Genomic DNA, 22,949 nt, shown 5'->3' with positions numbered 1-22,949 from the left:
TAGAAAAATAGTATCTTTCATTTCTCTTACAGGCAGAGAGAGAGAAGCACCAAAATAGTCTGGGAAATGCTTGGCAATGAATACTCTTACAAAGAAGTTGTACAAGCTGACAAATATTTATAATGCCACAGAAACAGGTACCACAGGTTAAAACATGGAAATCTACATCAAAATGGGTAGAATGAGCCATTTCTGTAACGTATTTTTATGCATTCTACACAAAAATCTAAGTGAAATATGAAACTAAGTGATTACTGTTATCACTATTATTATTTCTGTAAACCCAGCTTACTCTGGAAACTATTATATCGGTGAGAATATTGGTAGCAACTAATATCTAAAGATTTTGTTACCCAGGATTTCATCAGTTGTATACTGGAGATATTACTGAACCTTCCCCCTTCTCTCTCTGATTCAAAGGCTATCTGTCATTTAAAGAAAAATATTTTATTTATGCTGGTTATAGAACAGCAGAAAGCAATCTGTTCTCCTGTTGCTTATGTCTGAGAAGCCTGGTTCTGATCCAAACAGTAAGCAGACAGAAACAGCCTGTGTATTAATATTACCATCTTGGTACTAAATCACTTATGGAAAATATCTGTCTAGATGGGTTACTATGAAAATGAGCCTAGCCAAGCATTACTACCAAGTGGTGGTGTATCTTGGGACCTCATAATTACAATTGTTATTTGATACAGAAAATCACTGATGCTGAGTTGACATATATCCCTTGTGCCATTTATAATTTAGGTATGAAATACACATTAGTCCTATATCCTTGAATGTAAACAGTTACAAAACCTATGCAAGAAACCTTCTCCTGCACAAATCACAGCTGCAGCATCATTGTCCTTAATGAGGAAGCTGACTAGTTAAGGTTTCTGAATTTCAGATATACTGAGCAGTTCACACTGCTTTAGACACTAGTGATACCGCTTTTTAGTTGGAGAACACTTTAATCTAACACATCACATCTAGAATCACAAATTCCAAGAGGTGCCTGTTCAGGAACTCTCCCGATGTCCAGTTACTAAACTGATAGGAGGACTTAAAAATAGATTTAAGCACACAGGACAAAGGTTGACATATTCCAAAGAATTGTCTCAATTTTTGTTTTGAGTACCACAAAATATTTATTTAGCCACATCAGTCATCTAGTGACGTATCACAGTATCAGAAACATAACTTCTGACTACTTCGGCTCTTGTTGACCGTATGTATTCTTAAAGTATAAAATGGAGTTTTCTAAAAAAAATAGGTAGCCTAAGTTTTCCTGAAAGTTAAAACCACCTTTTCCCCCTTAGATATGCCTATAATTTCAAATTGTTATTCTTTGGTGTCTGTAATAGAAGCAACATACTGCCAGAAAAGTAACCAGAAAGTCTCTCCAATTCCAGAGAATAAATGTGAGATGAGCCTTGATGTTACTAAATAAAAGAGTAATGCTGACACCTTTCTAAGTTTCTTTCACCAAAGTTAACTTCCAGTTTTGAAGCCCAAAACACATGACAAAAATAATCTTTTGTGATTGGCTGAGTCATTATGATTTCAATTATTTACCAGGGCAGAAGCACCTTCCCTTGACCCACTGAAAATGCAAGTTTTAGGGCATTGCAAGACTCAGAGGTATATTCAGGTCTGGCATGAAACTCTTGCTGTTCATCCTGCCATCACCAGTTTTGCAATTGATTGGTACCAGTCTCAATGTTCTACCTTTTTGATATAAATGCTAATTATATACTTCTCATTACCTTCTCACTTGATGCAAATCTGGCAAGGACCCCAGCATCTAGTTGTCTGCAATCTCAGGAAGTGGGAGGGGGGAGCAAGGGGGTTGAGGACTTTTATTTTCTTTTCCTTTTCTTCAGTTTAGGAAATGAGAACTGTACGGTGTGCTGGCTCACACACATAGGTTAATGGTCTGACACCAAATACCTGAGAGTATTCTCAGTATGTCAGCTTTGGGAACTGAAAATTGAATAAGCAGCAATAATGAAGTTCCTTTGCACTCCCCTGATATCTCTTCTTGTCATCGCTTATGATGACTTTCAAAAGTCAGTAGCTTTCTACTACTTTTACTCAAAATGTACAATGAGCCATTTACCCTCTGTTCACGACACTCCAAGGGGTGGGAGTGGACCAAATACCCAAAATAAAAAACTACCACAGAAAACAAAGATTTCTACTGTAAAAAAATCCATCAGAAATAAAGCTACGGAATTATGTAACATATAAAGCTCATTTCACTTCACTTTAGCAATAGCATTAAAGGCCTTCTATGAAGGGAAATCCAGGATTCAGAGGACACACAGGGTTTTATAACTTGATTTTTTATGGACTCCACTATGCACGTGCTTTTCATTCACACATTTGCATCCTATACATTCCTTATTCTATTTGGTATATCTGTTGTCCAAAATGCCCTTAATTAACTGCTCTAATCTATGTTTTTTCCCTCGTAACACACGTTTCATTTATTTATTTATTGTCAATCACAATAAACGGGTTGAAAACAGTGTAGGTGGATAAGTGAGAGCAGTGGAATGCTCATTCTAATTCTAGATAAAAGAATTATCTCAGAACTGAAAACAGAAACAGAAATACTATTTTGGTTTAAAATATATATATATATATATACACACAAATGCATAGCTAGCCTTTCACTATGTATAAAATAAAATTAGATGAAGCATTCAAAATTCTTAGTGAAAAAAATAAGAAATTCAAAAAAGAAATATTTAGAGAGTGTACAGAAAGGTGAAATCTGAAGCCTGTTCAGAAAGTTACCTGGTAGCACTGTAATCTGCTTTCATTTGACTCTTCAGAGAAAACAGTAACAAACATTTTGTTCATTTTCTTGCCTTAGAAAGAGCTTTTTTGCAAGATGAGACAATACAGCTGCCACCTTGACAGAAGGCAATTAAGTCTTTGCAACTCTGAACAATAGCCTCTGCAGTAAAATACCGTTTCCTTGCAACAATAAGTACATGATACATATTTATTTGGATGTCAAGAGTGAATTTTTAAAAGTCATCCAAAGTTGAGTAAAGAAAGATACCTAAATTCACTGAGACCAAAATAGTACTTCCAAAGATTAGGTAAAAGCAATAGCAGCACTTCCAGGTTTGCCTAAAAACAAATGCCCAGGAAAAGAGTGCTTTTTTTCCCCAGCTTTATATATGGTTTATTATAATAGAATCATGAAAGGACTACAAACTGCCATGCCTGATTGAATACATAAGCATTTGTAGAGCAGTCTGGGTAAAAAGCAGCACGGGAAAATGAGTAAAGGATTGCGGTATAGGGGCCAGAAGAAATTAATCTCCAGCTCTCTATACAGAGCAAGAATGACCACATCAGTAGTATTCTGGCAGAATTTTCTCATGTGTGAATGGTTAGGGAAAAGGGAAGAAGGCAGCCAGTTCTTCTTTCAGTTTCATAAAACTCAACCACCTCAAATAGTTCATCTGGATTTCTGATTGTTTGAAATATTTTGTGACAAACATTCACAAAGAGGATGCAACCATCTTTTCTACAGTGATTAAATGTCGATAAGCAGAAAAGAAGTGGACAGCTTATCAGGCTGTAACAATTGTCTCTTGTATTCACCAGTCTCAAAGAAATATCTCTCTCTACAAAAACACCTAATGAATTGCTCATGAATGCACTGCTACACCACCCTTCTAAAATGCTACTCATTACTATAAGCCATGAAGTTAAAATTTTGAAGTTTTTAATATATTAGTTTGCACTTTAAAATACAAATGAAGTCACACACTGATCTCTAAGTGGGCATGATCTTCAGATATATGAGAACTGAGAAACTATGCAAGGGAGAAATGCTACATACCTACGTGCACTGCTCACCAAGGGTAGAGTGTAAAAGGTGAACAGGCATAAAGTTTTCATGATCAGTCCAAAAGACTGAGATGGTAGTAACCGTGTTACAGTAAGCTCTTCTACCCATCTTGTAAACTATCTACATGAATAATACTGTATTTGATGAGTAAATATTCTATCTGTGTGATTCAATAGATTCATTTGTGATTCAACGGATTAATTTTGGAACTCTTTACCTCCTGGAACTTAGTGACACAAGTGGCACTTTGCAAAAAGAAAAAAATATTGATGACCTGAAGAAAGTGGTGAGTTATGCAGTAAAAGTGTATTCTGCCCCATTTCTGGCAAATTTCCTTGAAAATTATGAATGTGATGTGACAATTAACTTTCACGAGTAGGGTCCTTATTCCTTATGATTCCATCTTCCACAGGTCAAATTTGGAAACACTTCCTTCAATGATGCCTTCCTATTTCATGTAATTCATTTCAGCCTTTAGGCCCCAGCCTTATTAATCTATTCTTTAATGCCTCTCAATCATTTCTCCCTGCTCTGCTTCTACTGCAGCAACTGATGCTTTATTGAGCAATACAGTCTCCCCCATTTTTCCCATTTTATCTCCCCGTTCATACTTTCATAGTCAAGCTTCATCAACATTCTTGTATACTGCAGTATAAAGCAGTGATTTCTGTAAACTACTCTTCCTCTTATTATTAATCACATCTAAAGTTGATTTATGTTAAAATTTCACCACAAACCATGGGCATATAAATTAACATTTGCTTTCACTCTTCCTATATCTTGAAAAATAGTCCTAACATGATATCTGCATTTCGCAAGCTTTTTTTTTTTCCATTTCTATGTTGCTGGCAAAAAGCATCACCTTCAGAAGACTGAAAATTATAAAATAATTGTTATTTGTACTACAAGGGGTTATTTTAAAAAACATATTGTGCTAAATTTGCATGTCACTCAGAATATGCACCAATGCATAGGCACCAATGTGAAGGTGCACTGAGTCAAACTGGGCATGTACCTGTACCACTACAGAACTGGGGATGAAAATACAAGAGGATCCACAAGAGCTCATTTTTAAATAAAATGCAGTGAGAAGGTGCATATTATGAAAAAACCTAGAGACTGCTTTATGAATAAGAGTCTTGAAAAAAGAAGAGAAAGGAAAAGTGGCAACAAGTCAAAGAAGTTCTACCTCAATTACCAGTAGAATAAATTCTACCGTTAAAATACATTTCAAATAAATATTTCTTCCCTATTCCTAACAAAATTTAGATTGTGGCAATGGACAGGACATATGTGAATAGAACATGAAACACAATATATCATTTACAGATGTTCAAGATCTTAATCAATTTTCCTGCCTTTTTTCAACATGCATGTTTTGAATGTTACAGATAGCTTTATTATCAGACTAGACAATTTACATGTCAATGAGGTCCTTTGGCTTAAAAAGCATAGTTGACTGTGTTCTCTTTTCAGCATCACTTTGTGGGTTTCCTTTTTTTTAATGGACTTTATAAATTAAAAGGGAGATCAATCCTTGTCTTATTACAGAGAAAAGTAGCTTAGTTCTAGTTAAATTTCAGGTTCAGCTTATTGCCTGGATTTTCAAAACCTGTTGGTAACTTTAAGACAATATAAAGACCTTCAAAAACACTCAAAACCTAGAGGTTAACATTACTGAGTGCACAGGTATCTGTTAGCATCACAAAACTACTATTCATACAGCATCTTTATGTCTATTGCTGATCTAGATGAGTAACTCTCCAGCAGTACATCTCAAATTGCTGTGTTTTCTCTGCTTTCAAGGTCTGACATAAGTCAATTATCATTTTGAAAAGGCTGAACTTTAGCATTTTTTTATAAACCAGTTACCATCTAAATACATTTTGTAAAATCTTACAGCTGTCTACACAGCTAATTAAAATGTTTTCTCCTTTTTCTGTATTGAGGCTACTTACATTATCACACAGGAGGCTCTTATTTTTGGTGCCTGTTGCATAACAGTCACAGGGTTTGCAAACATCAGTGGCTGAAAGATCTGCACCTGCTTGTCTGTAATGGAAATCCTTGCACAGCTCACAGTTCCTTCCTGCATGAAAGAAAGGTTATGCATTATGGCTTCCAATTCATTAAAATTAGCTGTATAATTCAAAATTAAAGACTATTCCTTTGAGAGAATTCTATAATTTTCAGGACGTCCATTTTAATGCACCTTTCATCTCTACCTGCCAATTTAGTGATCCAGAGCATATGAAACAATGAACCTGTTACAAACTATGTTTTACTCCATTAAACTTCCATCTGTTATATAATACCACACTTATATAAAAGCTGTGCCATGCAAATGCCTATACATTTTTTTTTGAAAAATTATCATTGAACCTGAAACTTTTCTTTTTCCCCTTTACTAGATAAAGCCAAGAAAACTGAAATAGAAGAAAACTGTTTTAAAAAGTATTCAAATGCACTATCCACACTGAATAAAGACCTTTACTCAATAAGCAAGAAACTAACATTTTTGAGATGTCTGTTAAACTGGTCCAATTAGAAAAATGATATTCTGGATTTAAATGCTCTAGCACATGTAACGGAAATAGCTTTGAATGTATATGTTTTAATTATTTATTAGAATGTTTTTTGCACAAAAGTTTTTATACAAGATTGGACCAAGTTTTAGCAGTATTTTCCTATGGCCTAAGAATCGACACAACTGTTACTACTGCACTATCTGAATAGTTTAAAAATACATACACATGAGATTTTATTGGACTGTCAGCCACCCAGCACTGCTAATCTCAGCTGACATAAAACTTAGTCAAAAAGTGACTGCAAAACAAACAGTCCATTCTCTTTGGTGTGACTTACCAGCTGTGTTGTGCTGACAGTTATCACACACTCCACCACCACCTCTGTAGTGTTCCTGAGGAAAAGGATCCATTGCTAAGTCATAGTGGCAGCTCACTGCATGGCTGTAACACTGACATGGTTTGCAATTATAAGCATGAACTTGGTCACCTGGACGAAAAGGCTTGTCGTTGTATAATGGCAAGCAGCGATCACACTGAAATAAATAATAAATAAAATACTATTTCTTAGAAATTAATATTTCTTTCTCTCACAAGAATACTATTATATCCTCTATATTGATACTTCATTCTGTGTTTTACCCCATTTAAATATTAATAGTATTGGTTTCAGACAAAAAGACCTATGCTTTCTCGCATATAGGAAAATAACAAACCCAGCATTTTAATTATTATTATTTCAGGCTTTTTAAGTTAATTAAACACAACAAAAGCAAGGAAAGTGGGCAGAAGAATAAAATTTTAAGTATTAAGATACTCAACACAGGCTAACATCTTGAGATTCAGATTTACCTAAAATTCTAAGGATGCAAGATTGTGCCTGTTGTGTTTGAGGCACAGAAGACATATTCACCTAGTGCATCCATTTGGATGGATTTTAAACAATGCTATTGTAGTTTCTAACATTGTAGTAACTGTACTTTGTACTGTCACCATTTGACCTTGTGAGTGAAACAAAAGAAACAAAATACATGGCAATTTTAATTTCCATCTTTCAGATGGAATTTAAATGCTTCAAAATAAGTTGCTTCTGTAAATTATTTGGGCAACTACTTTCTTTTTTGGGCAACTTCTGTCTTCTTCAGTTCCAGAAGTGTGCTCATGGCTATTATTCCAAGCACTATTATATCTAGGCCAGTGTGTCTATATCACCTATATGCTGACCATTAGGAAACTGCTGAAGTTTCTAAACTTTTCCTCACAGCTGATGCTGGGAAAGCATCAACTGTGGGTAAAATGAGAAACTGAATTAAAAGCCATATGCTTAAGATGATCCAAGAATTGCAGACCAGTCACAATTCATAACAAAAGTCACTTGGGAGACAAAATGAAAACATAAGAACTTATCTGCTGAAAATTAGTTTTAATAAATGAAACTAACAATAAGCGGTAAGATAACAATAGCTACTGCACATTTTTGCCATCTGTTAAAAAAAACCTCAAAGCAACAAAAACCCACAACAATACCACAGTGAGGAAAAATCAGAGTTTTCAAAATGAAAATTAGCAGGGCTTCACTTGAGACCTTGAACTCTGGCCTTTCTTTATCAGAACAATCGCCGATAATTGTGATTAGCTCAGATAAAGTACACTAAGGGAAACACCTTGACTGCTACTGCTACACAAGCTACAAAGCTCAAAGTTATTCAAGTCCTTCCTTCATCCACATCCATCTTCCCTCTCCCTTTGTCTCTGCCTTGAGGAAAATCAGCATTACACAGCACCAACATGAGACAAGGGTTCATTCAAGCATGGCACAACTTGGGAAGCGCAACAAAGAAACAAGCTCCCAGCCAAGCCATCCAACTCATGCAGCTTCCTCCTCTCAGCATGTCTATGGAAATATATCCTCCTTGAAAGGAAAATAGCACAAGAACAGCTACCAACCTGCCAGCCCTGAGTTTCCATTTGTGCATGGCTAGCCACACAGCAGCTGAAAGCATTCATCATCTCATTTCAGATTTAATCTTAGATCAGTTACTTACGCACACCTGTGCTTGCACCTATTGTTAAACAACACAGGCACTAAGGAGTAAGAAAGAAAAAGGTGGCATTTGATTACCTAGGACAGAGCCTCTTTGAACTATGTCTCTTGTTCTGTGGCTTAAAACTTTAACAGAACTTTAAAGAATCACAGAATCATTAAGGTTGGAAAAGACCTTTAAGATCATCAAGTTCAACTATTAACCTAATGCTGCCTGGTCCACCACCAAGCGGCTTCCCTGAGTGCTACTTCCACACATTTTTAAACACTTCCAGGGACAGTGACTCCATCACCTTCCCTGGGTAGCCTGTTCCAATCACTGAAAACCCTTTCAATGAAGAAGTTTTTCCTAATATCCAATTTAAACCTCCCCTGGAACAACTTGAGGTTGTTTCCTCTTGTTCCAATGCTTGTTACCTGGAAGAAGAGATTGACTCCCACCTGTCTACAATCTCCTTTTAAAAGTCTTGGCAAAAAAGTAGTCATTCAGAAATTAGCAATGAGTGTGAAACAATTGTTTTTCTAGCAGTTGTCACATGTGTATGCAATAAAAATGTGAATTGGGCTCCCACCTCACCCTGCTGTTTGTCACACCTTTACTAGGTTAAGAATTGCATTTAACTTCCAGATCTCCAGTGTTGAACTTTCAAAGATGTACATGGCTTTTAGGTAATATCTGTTCCAGCACAGTTTCACCCTGCTCTGGAGACAGTCATCCTAATTATCTCATGGCTTTCATCAGCACCCTCATTACAGCATTTGACTATCTATCAAGACCATGTGCTATCAGAGCTTTGAACTGCATCTGTCTCTTCTGAACTTCCCAAAGACTAAAGGGTTTTTAAACTTAAAACCCAGGTTTTACAAGGAAAAAGAAAAAGGGAAAAAAAAAAAAAAGAAAGCTAGAACACTCTAAGTGACTCCAACTGACTAAGGAAGACAGAAGAAATGAACAGTGTCTTATGGGGTTCCATCCTAACAGCCCATGTATCAAAAAGTGCATTTTTTTGCTACCTTGCTTCCTTCTGCAAGCTAAAAGTCTCTGTTATTGAGTGACCACTTAATGTAGTTAATATTAACAGCTCCTCAGGTACTATGTATCATTCATTCCAACATATGATACAGATTGACCTTTAACTAAGGTTTATATAGATTCTTCTGCAACAACATGAAAAGCCTCATTTATATAATTCTTAATAAATCAACAATGCCATATGCAGTTTTCAGACTGCAGATGTTTCAGACCGTTAATTATTTGCATGTAAAACTCTGAACACCTGAAGCCTTTACCATATCCAGTCACTCCCATTCATATCCTTTGAAGCATTTTGTTTTATTTATTTTAAATTCTATTTTCTATTATTATTTGTACAATTATTCCCATATATTTTGCCATTACCTTTCTCTATTAAGTTCTATATGATCAATTGAATGGAAGCTCTGAGTTGTAAGGTAAGAACTGATCTTCCTTGACTGTCTTGGTTTTTCATGGGCTGTTTCTAGCTTTTCATATGACGTCACAGAAAGCTTTTGAACATACTTTTACTTGTGTCTATGAATCTCCATATAAATGTTACCAAAATCTGGATTCCACTCTTGGTGTCTCAGTTTCTGTTTGTAAAAGGTAGAGCTATTTCTTGAAGCTGGACCCAAGTCATTTACAGAACACTTCGTAAATGAAGAAGCTGAACATTTTTTTGCACAAACTGAGAGACAAACTTTGTGAGGATTTATTTCCTCTTCTTTCATAATCTGGCCCGTCAACATGTGCAAGTCATTTTTAAGCATTCCCTTCTTTCTATCATCTCAAATTTCATAGCAACATATTTCATCATCATTCTTCACCAAAACAGAACTCAGGAAAAAAAACCAAAAAACAAAACAAAACAACAAAAAAAAATCCATTTGGTATGTCAAATTTCATAAAATTTCTATTTGTAATAAATTATGCAAATTTTTCATTTCTGGTATTGCTTTGCTGCACAACAGCTAGCCAGATGTATATGCCAGACAAATTCAAGATGGTAATTTTAGCTGTATTTAGTGTAAATGTGACAAGGGCAAACTCTGACATATGTTAAAAGCTTTTCAAGGATCTCTGATTTCTGATCCAAGATACTGAAAAAACCCACTCCAAACACAAAAACCTTCATATACCCCCTCAGTTGTGGTGACTTACTCACTGATAGAATAGGATGGAAGTTAAAAAAAGACTACTTGCTGATAGTGAAATTTCTTATCAAAAACATTTTCCTCTTCCCTACCAAAAATGTTTTATTTAGAAACTTCCTTCATCAAATTCTAACTTGAATTAAAACAATATATAGACAAATAAATTTATTTTTCAATTCCTAATTCAATGGGGTGGGAGCCTGAAAAATAGCTCTAAGCCTATAAGACAGAGTTTTACTATTGCCAATGATAGTCTAAAATCAGAATGGATTTTGGTTTGGCTTTTAAGTGTTTGCCTTACAAAATAAAAATCAAAATCTTTAAGTTGTTTGGATTCAATGTAAAACTTTGATAAAATTCAAAGTGGTTAGTGATGTATTTCTAAATATTAATTCTATTTTATTACTACTATTTTATTTCATATTTAATAGATACTGACATGGTTATTAAAGAATGAGAAAAATAATTAAACAACATCCTTATTGTACTCTGAATTAATACAGTTAATTTAAGCACTTCAATTACAGTTACAATGCATATATGCCAATTCAAAAATGTGACACTCAGTGGAATAACCCATTAACATTGACAGGAAATATCTGATAAGGCAGATACATCATTAAAATGTATTTGGTTTGTTTTCACAAGGTAGCATAAGTCTTGCAAGAGTGCTTGGTGAACTTCCAGATCTTATTAAATATTTATAATTAATCCTTACAAAGTAACATTTCACAATGTGTGTTCTAATTAAAGGGACACTGTCAGTTTGAATTTTTTTTTCTAATTTGACCCATCTAAAAACTTGAAATTTCTGTTCAAGTCCCATTTAGACTGTAGATCTTACACTTCTGCTTAAAAAAATGAGAAAACTTAAATCCCCTATAAAATTTGACGAAGATCTTTCATCTCATCATAAAAGCTATATCAAATGCTCACAGGTGAACACTCCTTGCTCTGTTCCAGCAAGCACTGACTGCTTGGGTTTTTTCTGATGGCAGATTAGTCTCCCCTTTGCTATTGTTGTTGCTATTCCACATAGCCCCTTCTTAAGTTTTAGAAAGGCTACTTCCAAAAGGCACAAATGTAACAAGGAATACAACAAGTACTCACAATGGAAATCTAACATTCAGTGAGACTGTGGGATTCTTTCTCTAGATGTAGGTCATACTTTCTTAACCTCAACTTGTTTTTCCTTCTTTTTTTTTTCTTTTGAGATAAATAATTAATCTAAAGATAGAATCTTTACTTTGAGCAAGTTTTCTTTACTCATACATCATTGGTCTGCCTTTGCTAAGTTGTATTTGAACAGCTTCCAAGAAAATCAAAAGCTGCATGAAATAAGTGCAAACTAGTACCGTTAGTCTATGCTCTTCTCTACATTTTGTGTAGCATACCAGGAGTTACAACAATCAACCCCGTTTTAGTTCTCCTATGGCCAAGAATTATAAAACTATTATAAAAAAAGGAAAATTCTGATTTTGCATTTAATATGCCTTGGTTTGCATCATGGACCACTTGAACTGCCTTTCAAATAAAACTAAATTGGAAGCTGAACTCCAGGACTGTGCCTACTGCATTCCACCAACTGAATGGTATTGGAGTCCATAGGACCAGACTAAAACCACCATGGAGTAGTACATTCACTCTATAGGACATTTGCTGGTTGCTACAGCACGCAGAGAAACAATCTTTACTAGATGCTCACAGTCTAAACTCAGGTTTGTATCTAATGTTTGAAAGTGGCCTAATCCTCTAACAACATCCCGAACACTCCTAATGGTCTGTGGTGGAAATGGCTTGGGGTGCAGGAGGGAGGAGTGGAAGTTTTTTGTTTCCTTAATTAATACAAATCTGCTATGGAAAGTTTCCCTATAAAAGATAGGACTAGACTAACACACTTAACACTCTTTCCCAGGATTAAAATCCCAATTTTGAAGCTGTTCATAGATGATGTAGACAGACAAAGGAGACACTAACATTATTTCCTTCTGTATAGCTTTCCTTGACGCATAGGCACCTATATGGTTTCACAGCTGTGTCACAGTTTTCAGCATGGCCATGGCAATTACACCTGAAAGAACAATAGGCAGTGAAAAGAATAAAATATGAAAACATATCTGTCCAACAACATATACAATATATCTGTCCAACAAAGTCAACTTTGTGTATTACAAAGTCTGGATCTTTATTAAGTACAAATAAATGTCACCAAAGAGCATGTTCTCAAGTCCAATAACCTACAAAAGACTACTTCACTCAACATATTTTTAAGCATCAACAACTGCTTTCCAAGAGAACAAAAACCAGCATTTAGTAGAGCTACTCTTACCTTATATAATATGTAATGAAAACTGTTTTTCAGTATGCAATATTAATATGTAAAATTCTATTAAATCTATTATAATTATTCATCAATATTAAGCCTTACAGTGTGGCTCTAGTTTTTCAAAGAAACCTTAACCATATCAGGCATAATTTTGCAATTTAACACATTTTATGTCAGTTAAAATGTCCACTTCTTACTAAAATAAAATCTGTATAGAATATTAGTTAATAACCATACTATTCTACCTGAAGGGCTGTTCTTCTGGAGGCATGGCACAGCTTTGCAAACCATGGCTGTAATTATTTTACTGTTATACTGTCACCAAGATAAAGCTATTTTAGTAAACACATTATCATAACACATCTAAATCAATAATCAAAATTTATTAGTAATGTAGAAAATTTTAAGGTAAACATGATCTTTAATGAGGTTCTTTCCCTCAAAATGAGAACTACCAAAATAATTTCAGGAATAATACTACTTATCAAAAATCTGCACCATATGATCCTTGGAAACTATTTCATTGCCAAATCTGCATATTATTTACAGGGCATAATTAGTCCTTTCACAAGACAGCACACTTATCATACACAATAAAGTTGTCAGTCACAGATAATGTAATACTTTTACTGACAGCTGACCGATTTTGAAAGGAAAACTTCAGCTAAAACAAAGAATGAGCTCTGCATTAAGACTGTTAAAATTACCATGACTGATAATCTACAACTTGGAACAGTTACTGAGGCAAAGCACAAGCCATCGTTTCATCGTACCAATGCCTTTGCATAGAGGCCTCAATAATTCCAAGGAAAGGACTGCTTTTGATAGATTTGTGTATTAAGTATAAATAATTGTAAAATCACATGTGAGTAAATGTTTTAAAAACACAGCACACCAATAATTTCAATCTCAATACACTGCTTTAGACCAAATTCTTTTCTCGTTCATAAATGTAAAAGCAAAAAAAAATTTGACTAAATTTTAGGCAGGTCCTTATATGCTTTGCACAGTGGCAACAGTAAGAGTCAGCATGGGAAAAGCCACATAACACCTACCTTCCACTGACTGTAACTTCATTAACTCCATAGTACCTGTGCCTGAAATTTACCCAAGGTTCATTGGTATGATACTGGCCACGGAGATGAATCCTCACTTGTGTAGCTTTTACAAATTCTTGGAGAGATGGAGTATTATAAAAATCATTGTAACCAGGTCGGTGATTTGGTTCCGGGGTAAGAACGCTAAAAGTCAGATTACCACGAGAATACGGTGTAAAGCTGTTCAAACAGAGAGGAAGGCAAATTAAAATCAAAATATAAAATATTTTACAGATTCTGTCTCCTAATATCCTGTTTCTCAGAGAGGGTCTCCACTTAACTGTACATAGGGTTTTTTGTGCTTTCTGGGTAAAAATTCTTATGTCACGGGATTCCGAGTCACTGGAATTCAAGAAGGGAAAAAGACATGTCCTCTATATGTCTGTTTTGCCCCAAACTACCACACTCTTCTCCAGATCCTAGGTTTCCAATTAAAAGTAAAGCCTCTAGCAGGCAACTTCAAAATAGGAATAAAGTGTGACTGACACAGTGTCATCTGCACTAAGTTTTTAAAAAGTTTAACACTGAGAAACATGAACTAGGCTTGAACCACATAAGGAAACCATTCCAATGACTAACAGAGTAATTAACAGGTCCATATTGTTAATTATATATCTTCTAAACACATTTAAAAACCATACAGAAACAATTATTATCTCTTGAATTCCAGACTCACTGGACCATATAATCTCATTTGATGAGTGGACAGAGTTAGAAACACATGCAAGTGAAGTACAAGAGAATTTAATGGAATGCGGTAGAATTGAGAGTAAAACTGTACATTTAAGCCCAAGAAGGGGAAGGACAGTCTTGAGAATTCAAATGAAGGCTGTCTATATATAAACTGGACAATTTGATATGAATCATATGTTATGTTATTATACGTACTCGGCAGAGTTTAGCTACGAGGCTTCTCTCTGCAAGAGAGAAGAATGCCTGCTTATTTGCACACCTACATGGGCTCATTAAAAACAGATAACCCATGTTACCACCTGGCACCTGACATACAACATTCAAAAAATGTCACTTCAAAATATCTCAGAGCTTTTGAAAGATGAGATTTCTAGTTAGACTAGGTCTGCTGAGTCATACTCCTCTGTCTTCATGAAGAATCTTTGAAATTACTGTCCCCCAATCCAGGTCAGTGTTTCATAAAAATCTCAGTGGAATATATTGGTATTTTTCTCTAGGTGATACTGTCTTCTCTTCCACTCTGCAGAAAATTAAATAAAATATTTTTTGCTGCCATGGCATGTAGAACTGTAATGTAAATGTTTAGACAGGTACAAATGGCAGACGAACACCACCATCAAGATTTTAGGGCATCTACATGCGGTTTCTCAGGAAACCAGGAAAACAAAGGAGATCCTAAAATAAAGGTCAGCCAATATTCAGACTAAGCAAAGATTCAAGCCTCTGATAGGGGGATTAAGGACAGCAAGCAACTCCTAACTTACAGAGGTGGTACAGGATGGAGAAACAAAAACCTTAATCACTTTCATTTCTTAAAGGACACAAAAAAGTCCATTCAGTACTAGCATATGGTCACCAAAACAAGAACTCTCAAATCATGGTAAGGATTTCAAAGCCAAGGTCATTTGCCTTCCATGTCAATCCAGGGATCCTGGCTAGGCTACCAGGTAACAAGCACACTGGTGTCTAAATCCTGGACAGACAATTTGGACACGTCTTGGCAGTTACAAGTATGCGGTTGGGAGAGAAAGAGAGAGAAACCAGTTTTGGTTTACCATAAAATCCTCCTATAAAGGGAACTCTGTTACACTGCTGACACAAATTTGGAGCATTGTTTCAACAGTAACTACTCTTTGAGAACACAGAATACTCACCATTATAAGGTATATACTCACCATATATTTTTCAACAAAGTGTTCTGTACATCAGCTGTACCCAAAAATCATTCATTTGTATCACTTCCTAGCATCATTTATGTTTTAATTGAAGAGCAGAAACAGTGCTGCTTACAAAACATTTACAGAAACAGTTCATATTGAACTCCTCAGTTCTTTTTAGAAAATATAAAAATATGTATTTCTGGGATGAAAATGGCATTACACCTCATTTGGTTTATTTATCCAAAAATGTTTGGGTTACTTAAGATATTTCCCTTCTCCTCTACCCTCTGTTCCAAGAATCAGCAATAAAGCTCAGATTCCTTTGCTGAAGAGTGGTGTAACTCAAATGACCTTATGCTCCTCTCCTCAGAATTCTGAACTCCTGGAGAACAGACAGTGATGCCGACACTTGAAAAGTCTTAGACAAGTAGTGAAAGTGAAACAACAAAAAAAGCAAAATACCTACAGCACCTGTTAATGTATTTTCCAGCTAAATACTAAACAAACCTAATACTGACTGGCAGCTGAATTCAGCCAAGAGATAATGCATTTGAATACATGTAGTGGTACAGATGCAATTATGTGTATGTGTGTGTACATACATGTATGTGTGTACATATAAACTAACATATTAACTATCTATTATAGATGTCATACACTATATTTATGAAATGTATATTTTATATTATATAGCTTTAAATATGCACATGCTCATTGTCAGTAAAAGGGTATGCAACGTATTTCTAAAAGCTAGTGACCCTCCTTATCCCCCTCCCCACAGTTTTATATTGGTTTTTGTTTAGAAAGATTAGAAAGTTTCAAGATATCATTTTCAAGACATTTCTTACATGTTTTGCATGACCCCTAGTAAGGCTGGATGATTGGCCTTTGTACTTAAGTTTGGCCTCTTTTCTAGACTTCACAACAAGTTCCACTCTCAGAGATCAGAAGGTAGACTTCCATATCCACTGGACAGTTTAAAACAATCTGTTATGTCAGTACCTTCCTCCACTTATCATCTCAATGTTCTGTAATTCTACTGACAACAGCCCCTCAAAACACAAGCACATAAAATTTCAAAACTCTGGCACAAAAATAACCGAGGAATCAATTGTGTCACATTCATAAATGACTAAAATATGATAAAAATGACAGATGACTTTCTGGAAATCTGCAATCAAAAGGTCAGATTTAGGATCTTTTATATATTCAATAGTCCATAATAAATGAGTATACCAAATTAAAAGATTCTATCTCATTGGGACATAGAAATGAATTGTGTCAGGATGTTACCTGTTCAAAGCATCTGTATTATGCAGATAATACCCACTCATACCTGTGAAGCTGGAGACAGTTGACAGAGTCTGGTTTTTCCAGAGATCCATTGTTTTCCATTCCAAAAATACTGCAATTTCTAGCAAAATACTGCCAGTCTTCCCATTTTAGATCATCTCTTTTTTTTCTTTCTATTCTTACTGCTTCAGGGTGTGGGCTAAAGAACTGCAGTATAATATAGAATACCTACAAGAAGATAACAAATTTATGAACTGATATTAATGGCTAAGTTGTAAAACAATGAGAATATGAACTTCATTTTTCTATGTGACTACACAGTCTGCTCTACCACTCACAGGCAGAAGAAGCAGCTATATTTCAGGCCATATATTCCCAATTAAAACCAAAGATAACCTTTTTTGTTAAACAAGCTCTTTGAACTCTCAGACACTATTACACAACTACTGATCTGTGCATCAGAACTCCACCTTTTCTTGAAGATCATTTGAAAATGCACCACAAAATCCATGATTTGTTACAGTAATATTATTTTGGCAAAAATGAAGGTTATAATTCTGTGTTGCCAAATATTTGATGAGTCATTTGTCTGATAACAGGTACTTTTTTTTCAGGATTCTCTCTATTTTTAGCTCAGAATCTTCTCAAATACCTGTGCTGTTTTAAAGAGCACTTCCCTCAGCATACTGCTTGTGCAGAAATGTGTGTAGCAAATAAGTAAAATCCTAGAATGTCACATATATTTGAAATCGCTTCTAACTAAAGGACTAATTCTTACTTATGTAGCCAAAACCTGTCATCATATTCTTTCCCTTCTCACCATTAATGAAAAAAAAAGAATAATAAGCTAGCAAGAATACATAGAAATTTGGTGCATTCCCTGTTGTGAATGCTGCCCCATTCCTGATAAGTCCCTCCTTCCAAGACATCCTGACACTCTTCAACAGCCCAGTGGAGTGTTAGATGAAATATGGCCTCTTCAGTAACCAGGCCTGCCTATCGTTTTCTCCTTCCATATTCTTTGGGAGGCTAAACTACCATCTCCAGAATATCTACAAAACAGAAATCCCCTCTGATAAGTCTGTGTGCTTTCGACATGGTTCAACTTCATTCGTCTGCAGTCAGTTTTCTACCAGAGGTATGGAACAAGCACTGTAAGCCTTAATAGAAATTAAAACTAAAGTTGAAGATTATAAAAGTGGAGGTAAAAGACAGCAATCAGTTCCTAAATATTGGTGCCTTCACACAGGATATCCTCTCTGGTATATCTATTCAAGATTACTGCTTGTTACAACAAGCTTGTTACAACATCAAAAGAGAATGACAAAAACCATAATGCATTCTGCCTTTTGCACTGTTACACACCAAAAAAAGGAAGCTTTCTTCCTGATCCTCTAAGGATAAAATTTTAAAGCATAAGGTTTGAATTTCCTTAAAATTGTAAATGAAACACCTACAAAACTATTTTCTTAGTTCTTATTTAATAAATAGCAAATGTAGTATTCCCATTACCTGATACTGTCCATTTTGCAAATCTATTGTGATTGAAACACCACGATCCAGACCTGCAGTATTAGCAAACACAGATGAAATCCAAGTAGTCCCAATGTCATCATCATTGATGTAAGACAGAGGATGGGCTTCTGCATCCAACCTCAGCACTCTGTCGTTAGTGGTATCATCTGCACCATTGGGGATGCAGTACCTCTGTATCAATGGGTGCACTCGGGGATGACTTCCAGGACAGCGGCACTCGGACTGGGTATGAAGATGAGGGAATTTTCCAGAGAATACTTCCAAAATGTCTCTGTCACAGCATATAGAAAAGTAATTACATACATGACAAAAAAGGACAAGTGCCACTTTGTGCCTCTAGGGTCTTAGATTAAACAAAATTCAGTTTAGATTATAGTAGAAGAACTAAAGGCCTGGTTTCAGCACATAAAAATGGGGCAATCAGCTACAAATGAAGCCCCCACAAGTTCTCTATGTTACCTATGGTAAGCAGCAGGCACCTTCAGAAGAAGCACTGCAGAGCTGCTTTCATTGCTCCACATATATGAAATTCCTCAGACCTATGGTATTAAGGGAAATTAGTTCCTTGTTGAGGTGTCTAAAGCTAGATAGGATGAATCTAGCCATATATGGAAGGAGAAAAACTCTTAACACTTTATTGCAGCATCATGTCTGGCTGCAGTTAGTGGTCTGGATACTGCTCTTAAGGATACCATAATGTTGACACATTGCCTGTAACCACAAAAAAGTTGAATGTTTGCACTCAAATCCGCCAAAAAGACCACCTTGAACAATATCACATTGCACCGTAGAAAACCTGGACAGATATATTTTTACTTTTAACTAATTTTAATACAAATGCCTACTTTTTAGCTGCCCCAGTTTGCCATCAATACAGCCATGTCAAATCATTGAGTCATTTGAGTTTCCTCTGACATCAGCAACTGAAATAGATACATAGGGAGGTAGCAAGGTAGGCAGGCAAGCAGGTAGACATATGCATGACATGGGCAGGTCTTTATCTGTTCTTCTCTGGTGTAAAAGAAAGATTTTGTAAGCCTAGAAGATACTGAATTTTTATATTGAAAACCTGTTATTTTTCCCATTTTCCTATTTTATGAGTAAGAACATAATTTTTGTGTACTTCTTAAGTAAATAAATACTTGCTAGCTGCCACTACAAATTCCACAGAACCCAAAGCTATAGGGCCTTTTACATAGACATAGCCTTAAATTAATTGGCACACAGGAAAGACTTTCCCTCACAGTTTATCCCATTTTGGACCAAGTTATTTGTGGATATAAAATCAAATCTACAAAGACATCACTAGGCCAAAACATTCTGTAAAATATCTTATTTTTCAATTGTTAAACTTTATTCATTTCATTGACCTAAATTGTAGTTCAAAGGATTTGACAAGCATTGCTTTGACAAAATGATTTTCATAAAACTTGGAATTCAGATTCACATTAATATTTTCAATTCAGAGGAGCTCAGTTCATCATAATGTCCTGCAGATAGCTGAGCTCCTAGGAAACTGCTCTACATCTTATTGAAAGACTATCATTAAGTAGCCTTAAGGTCTGCAGTCATGAGTGTCATTGCATGCAGCCTACCCAGAAGCACCAGGCAGACAAATAGGACCTGACTACTTTTGGCCAGCTTGAATTGACTAGATTAATCCGGCATGAGCTGGATAACAAAGGTAACATTTCTTTGTAATGTGCTAGGAAGGGAGGCTGGAGGGCAACAGAAATTGCACTGGCAACTGTAATTTGGCCTCAGGAGTGGAGGAAGTCAAAGCAATTGCCCAGAGCTCTGTGGGCTGAGCCAGTGAAGTCATTGGCAGCTTATGGTGACAATCTAATACAGAAAGCAAGGAACAGTTCAGACAATGGCACCTCGGGGTAAGGGTGTGTGTATGGGGCGGGGGAAGCACCTAGAATAGCTGACATGGACATCCGATACTATGGGGAATCTGAAACCAGAGGAAAGGAACAGCTAAGCATAGCGAGCCAGGCTTGCAGCCACAAAGCCAACATTCTAACCAAGCTGGAGTGTCTGTCCTCTTCAGTTGGATCACTAGTATTTGAGTGGTCTAAAATGGACTAGTCCGCTACGCTCCCTCCCTTGCCTTACAGTTTACACGGAGCTCTGAGAAAGCTCTTAGTAAGTCTTATCCACCAGGACTAAGCTTATCAGCACACACTATTATGTCAGAATTATGATGAGTAGATAACACCTAGACAGTTTATAAGCATTGAAATCTAGCAACTGGATCTTCTCTCTGCAGAATACATAGTAAGTCAGATTGCAACAAGGACAACAATAAGAAGGAAAGCACATATTTATTACTGAGTGTTGTGTTGCACTATATATACACTACATATACCGCTATATATATATTAAGCCTACTTAAGCACAGTTCAAAAGCAAAACACATTAAGTTGCTGAATTTATTTTAACTCAAGATTTTTTAGATTAAGGGTAATCTTTGAAACGAGGTTCAGGAAACTACATCATCACAAGCAATCATCTAAAGAAAATATCTGAAAAGCACTGTACTTTGGGAAATAAGCATATTGTTATCTACACTGTCTTCTCAACTCACTCTTACTTTTTTACAAAAATAAAAGTTCTTTACCTGTTTGTAAGTGCCACTGGGTAAAATCGAAAATCTTGCATTCTTCCAACAAATTGCTCTAAACCTAAGGAAATATACTATAAATAATCTATTGAGCAGAAGGCAGCTTTGCACTGCATGAGAGCACCGTTAATTCAGCACTCAGAGATCTCTCTTGCACAATTACCCCTCCTGAATGAAACCATCTTGGACCTGGACAAAACTATAGAGGGCAGTGGCTTAATTTTTTTTATAAAAAAGAATGATTTATAATAACTTTATAAGAACATTTTGTACCTATCTCTTTTCTGATTAGAGAGGTGGCACAGGGATCGGCTCATTAGACAGAAGTAATGAGCCAGTCCATGTGCCACCTCTAATTAGAGAAGAGATACAGTAGGTACAACTGTACCTATCAATTTATACAATAAAGATAAAAAGCATTTTAAAATATTATCTTCTTTTATACAATTATTAGTTTTCCAGGATTCAGAATCAAAATTACAACAAAACACATTTCCAAATACAAGCTTTAAGAAATGGAGCACAGAATATTTTCTTGCCCAAGCCCACAGTAAAGTTGTTTTAAGTGACACATAGCCGTATTTAGGAGTTAGCTTCAAATTGTGCATGTTCCTGAAGAGCAATAGTCAGTGTTCTTAGACCAGGAGAGCCAAGAATTTGTGAAAAGTAACAAAACATTCCCCACCATTCTGCTATGACTATGTCATGCTGTAGTACATATAAAATTCTAGATGCAGAGGAAGAGTAAAGCTATTTGGCACTACTAGGCTGCAAGATTCTCATTCTGCTAGTCTTTTACATCGGTATTGATAGAACTGAAGAACATGGACAGCCAGAAATCTTCAGCTCTGTTCCTGAGTCTGCACAGAGAGGAGCATTGTCTAGTGGCCATGCACAATTCCATTCTGAAATACTTGCATATATTTACTCAGAAAAACTATGAACATAAATTATTGGAATGTGTCACTTTACATGCATGTTTTAAAGAAGGCAGGGAAACCTACCTATGTTATCCTACTGGATCATCTACCAAAGTTCTATCTTTCAGCTAATCTTTTGAGAAAGCTAATTGTATAATAGGAATTTTCTTCTGCAGGAAGGTATTACTTCTTAGCATATGGATAACTTAAAATTACTCACACACTTCTTTTAACCACAAGATGCATATTTTATTTTGTATATTCCAATGCACTCCACTAAAATACTACAAGATTCACCTGTGAAGCTTTGTCCAATTTGCAGAGTACCATCAGCATCAGTATCTGCAACTGTTCCCTTAAGAATCCTTGAATCAAAAGGTGTGTTGTCATCTTCCCAGCCATTCAAGAAGAAACTAATTCGGCTGTGATGCACCTAGAGAGTCAATGTAAAAGGGCAAACACATGGTTTATTATGCAATCACTTTGATTTCTCTACATGTTGAGTTTATCACTGATCAACCAATACCATTACTTCAACCTTTCTGCTATGTTTCTTTATTTTCAGTGCCTACTGAAAGCAGTTACCTCTTTTCTGTCCATCCAGATGCATAAGGTGTAAAATTTCCACAGTAGTTAAATCAAAGAAGAAACTACAGTACAGGGATCTGGCAGGGAGGGGGAAGAGAGGAAAAGGAGAA

General features: G+C 35.7%; 1 protein-coding gene across 1 annotated transcript in view; it reads right to left on the bottom strand.

Moving 5' to 3' along the window:
- Positions 1-22,949, bottom strand: part of USH2A (usherin) — a 378,483-nt gene that overhangs the window by 323,534 nt on the left and 32,000 nt on the right. Inside the window, exons 3-10 of the mRNA XM_018085136.2 lie at positions 22,549-22,684; positions 21,329-21,392; positions 18,682-18,976; positions 17,213-17,397; positions 13,982-14,203; positions 12,578-12,671; positions 6,725-6,920; positions 5,818-5,948 (exon numbers count right to left, since the gene is read on the bottom strand). Of these exons, the coding sequence (XP_017940625.2) occupies positions 5,818-5,948; positions 6,725-6,920; positions 12,578-12,671; positions 13,982-14,203; positions 17,213-17,397; positions 18,682-18,976; positions 21,329-21,392; positions 22,549-22,684 (1,323 nt within the window). The remainder of the gene's footprint in view (positions 1-5,817; positions 5,949-6,724; positions 6,921-12,577; positions 12,672-13,981; positions 14,204-17,212; positions 17,398-18,681; positions 18,977-21,328; positions 21,393-22,548; positions 22,685-22,949) is intronic.

Source organism: Manacus vitellinus, unplaced genomic scaffold, assembly GCF_001715985.3.
Source record: "Manacus vitellinus isolate BGI_N305 unplaced genomic scaffold, ASM171598v3 scaffold_8_pilon, whole genome shotgun sequence".
Taxonomy (NCBI): domain Eukaryota; kingdom Metazoa; phylum Chordata; class Aves; order Passeriformes; family Pipridae; genus Manacus; species Manacus vitellinus.
The sequence above is the reverse complement of the archived record's forward strand: the minus strand, read 5'-3'. Positions and strand labels throughout refer to the sequence as shown.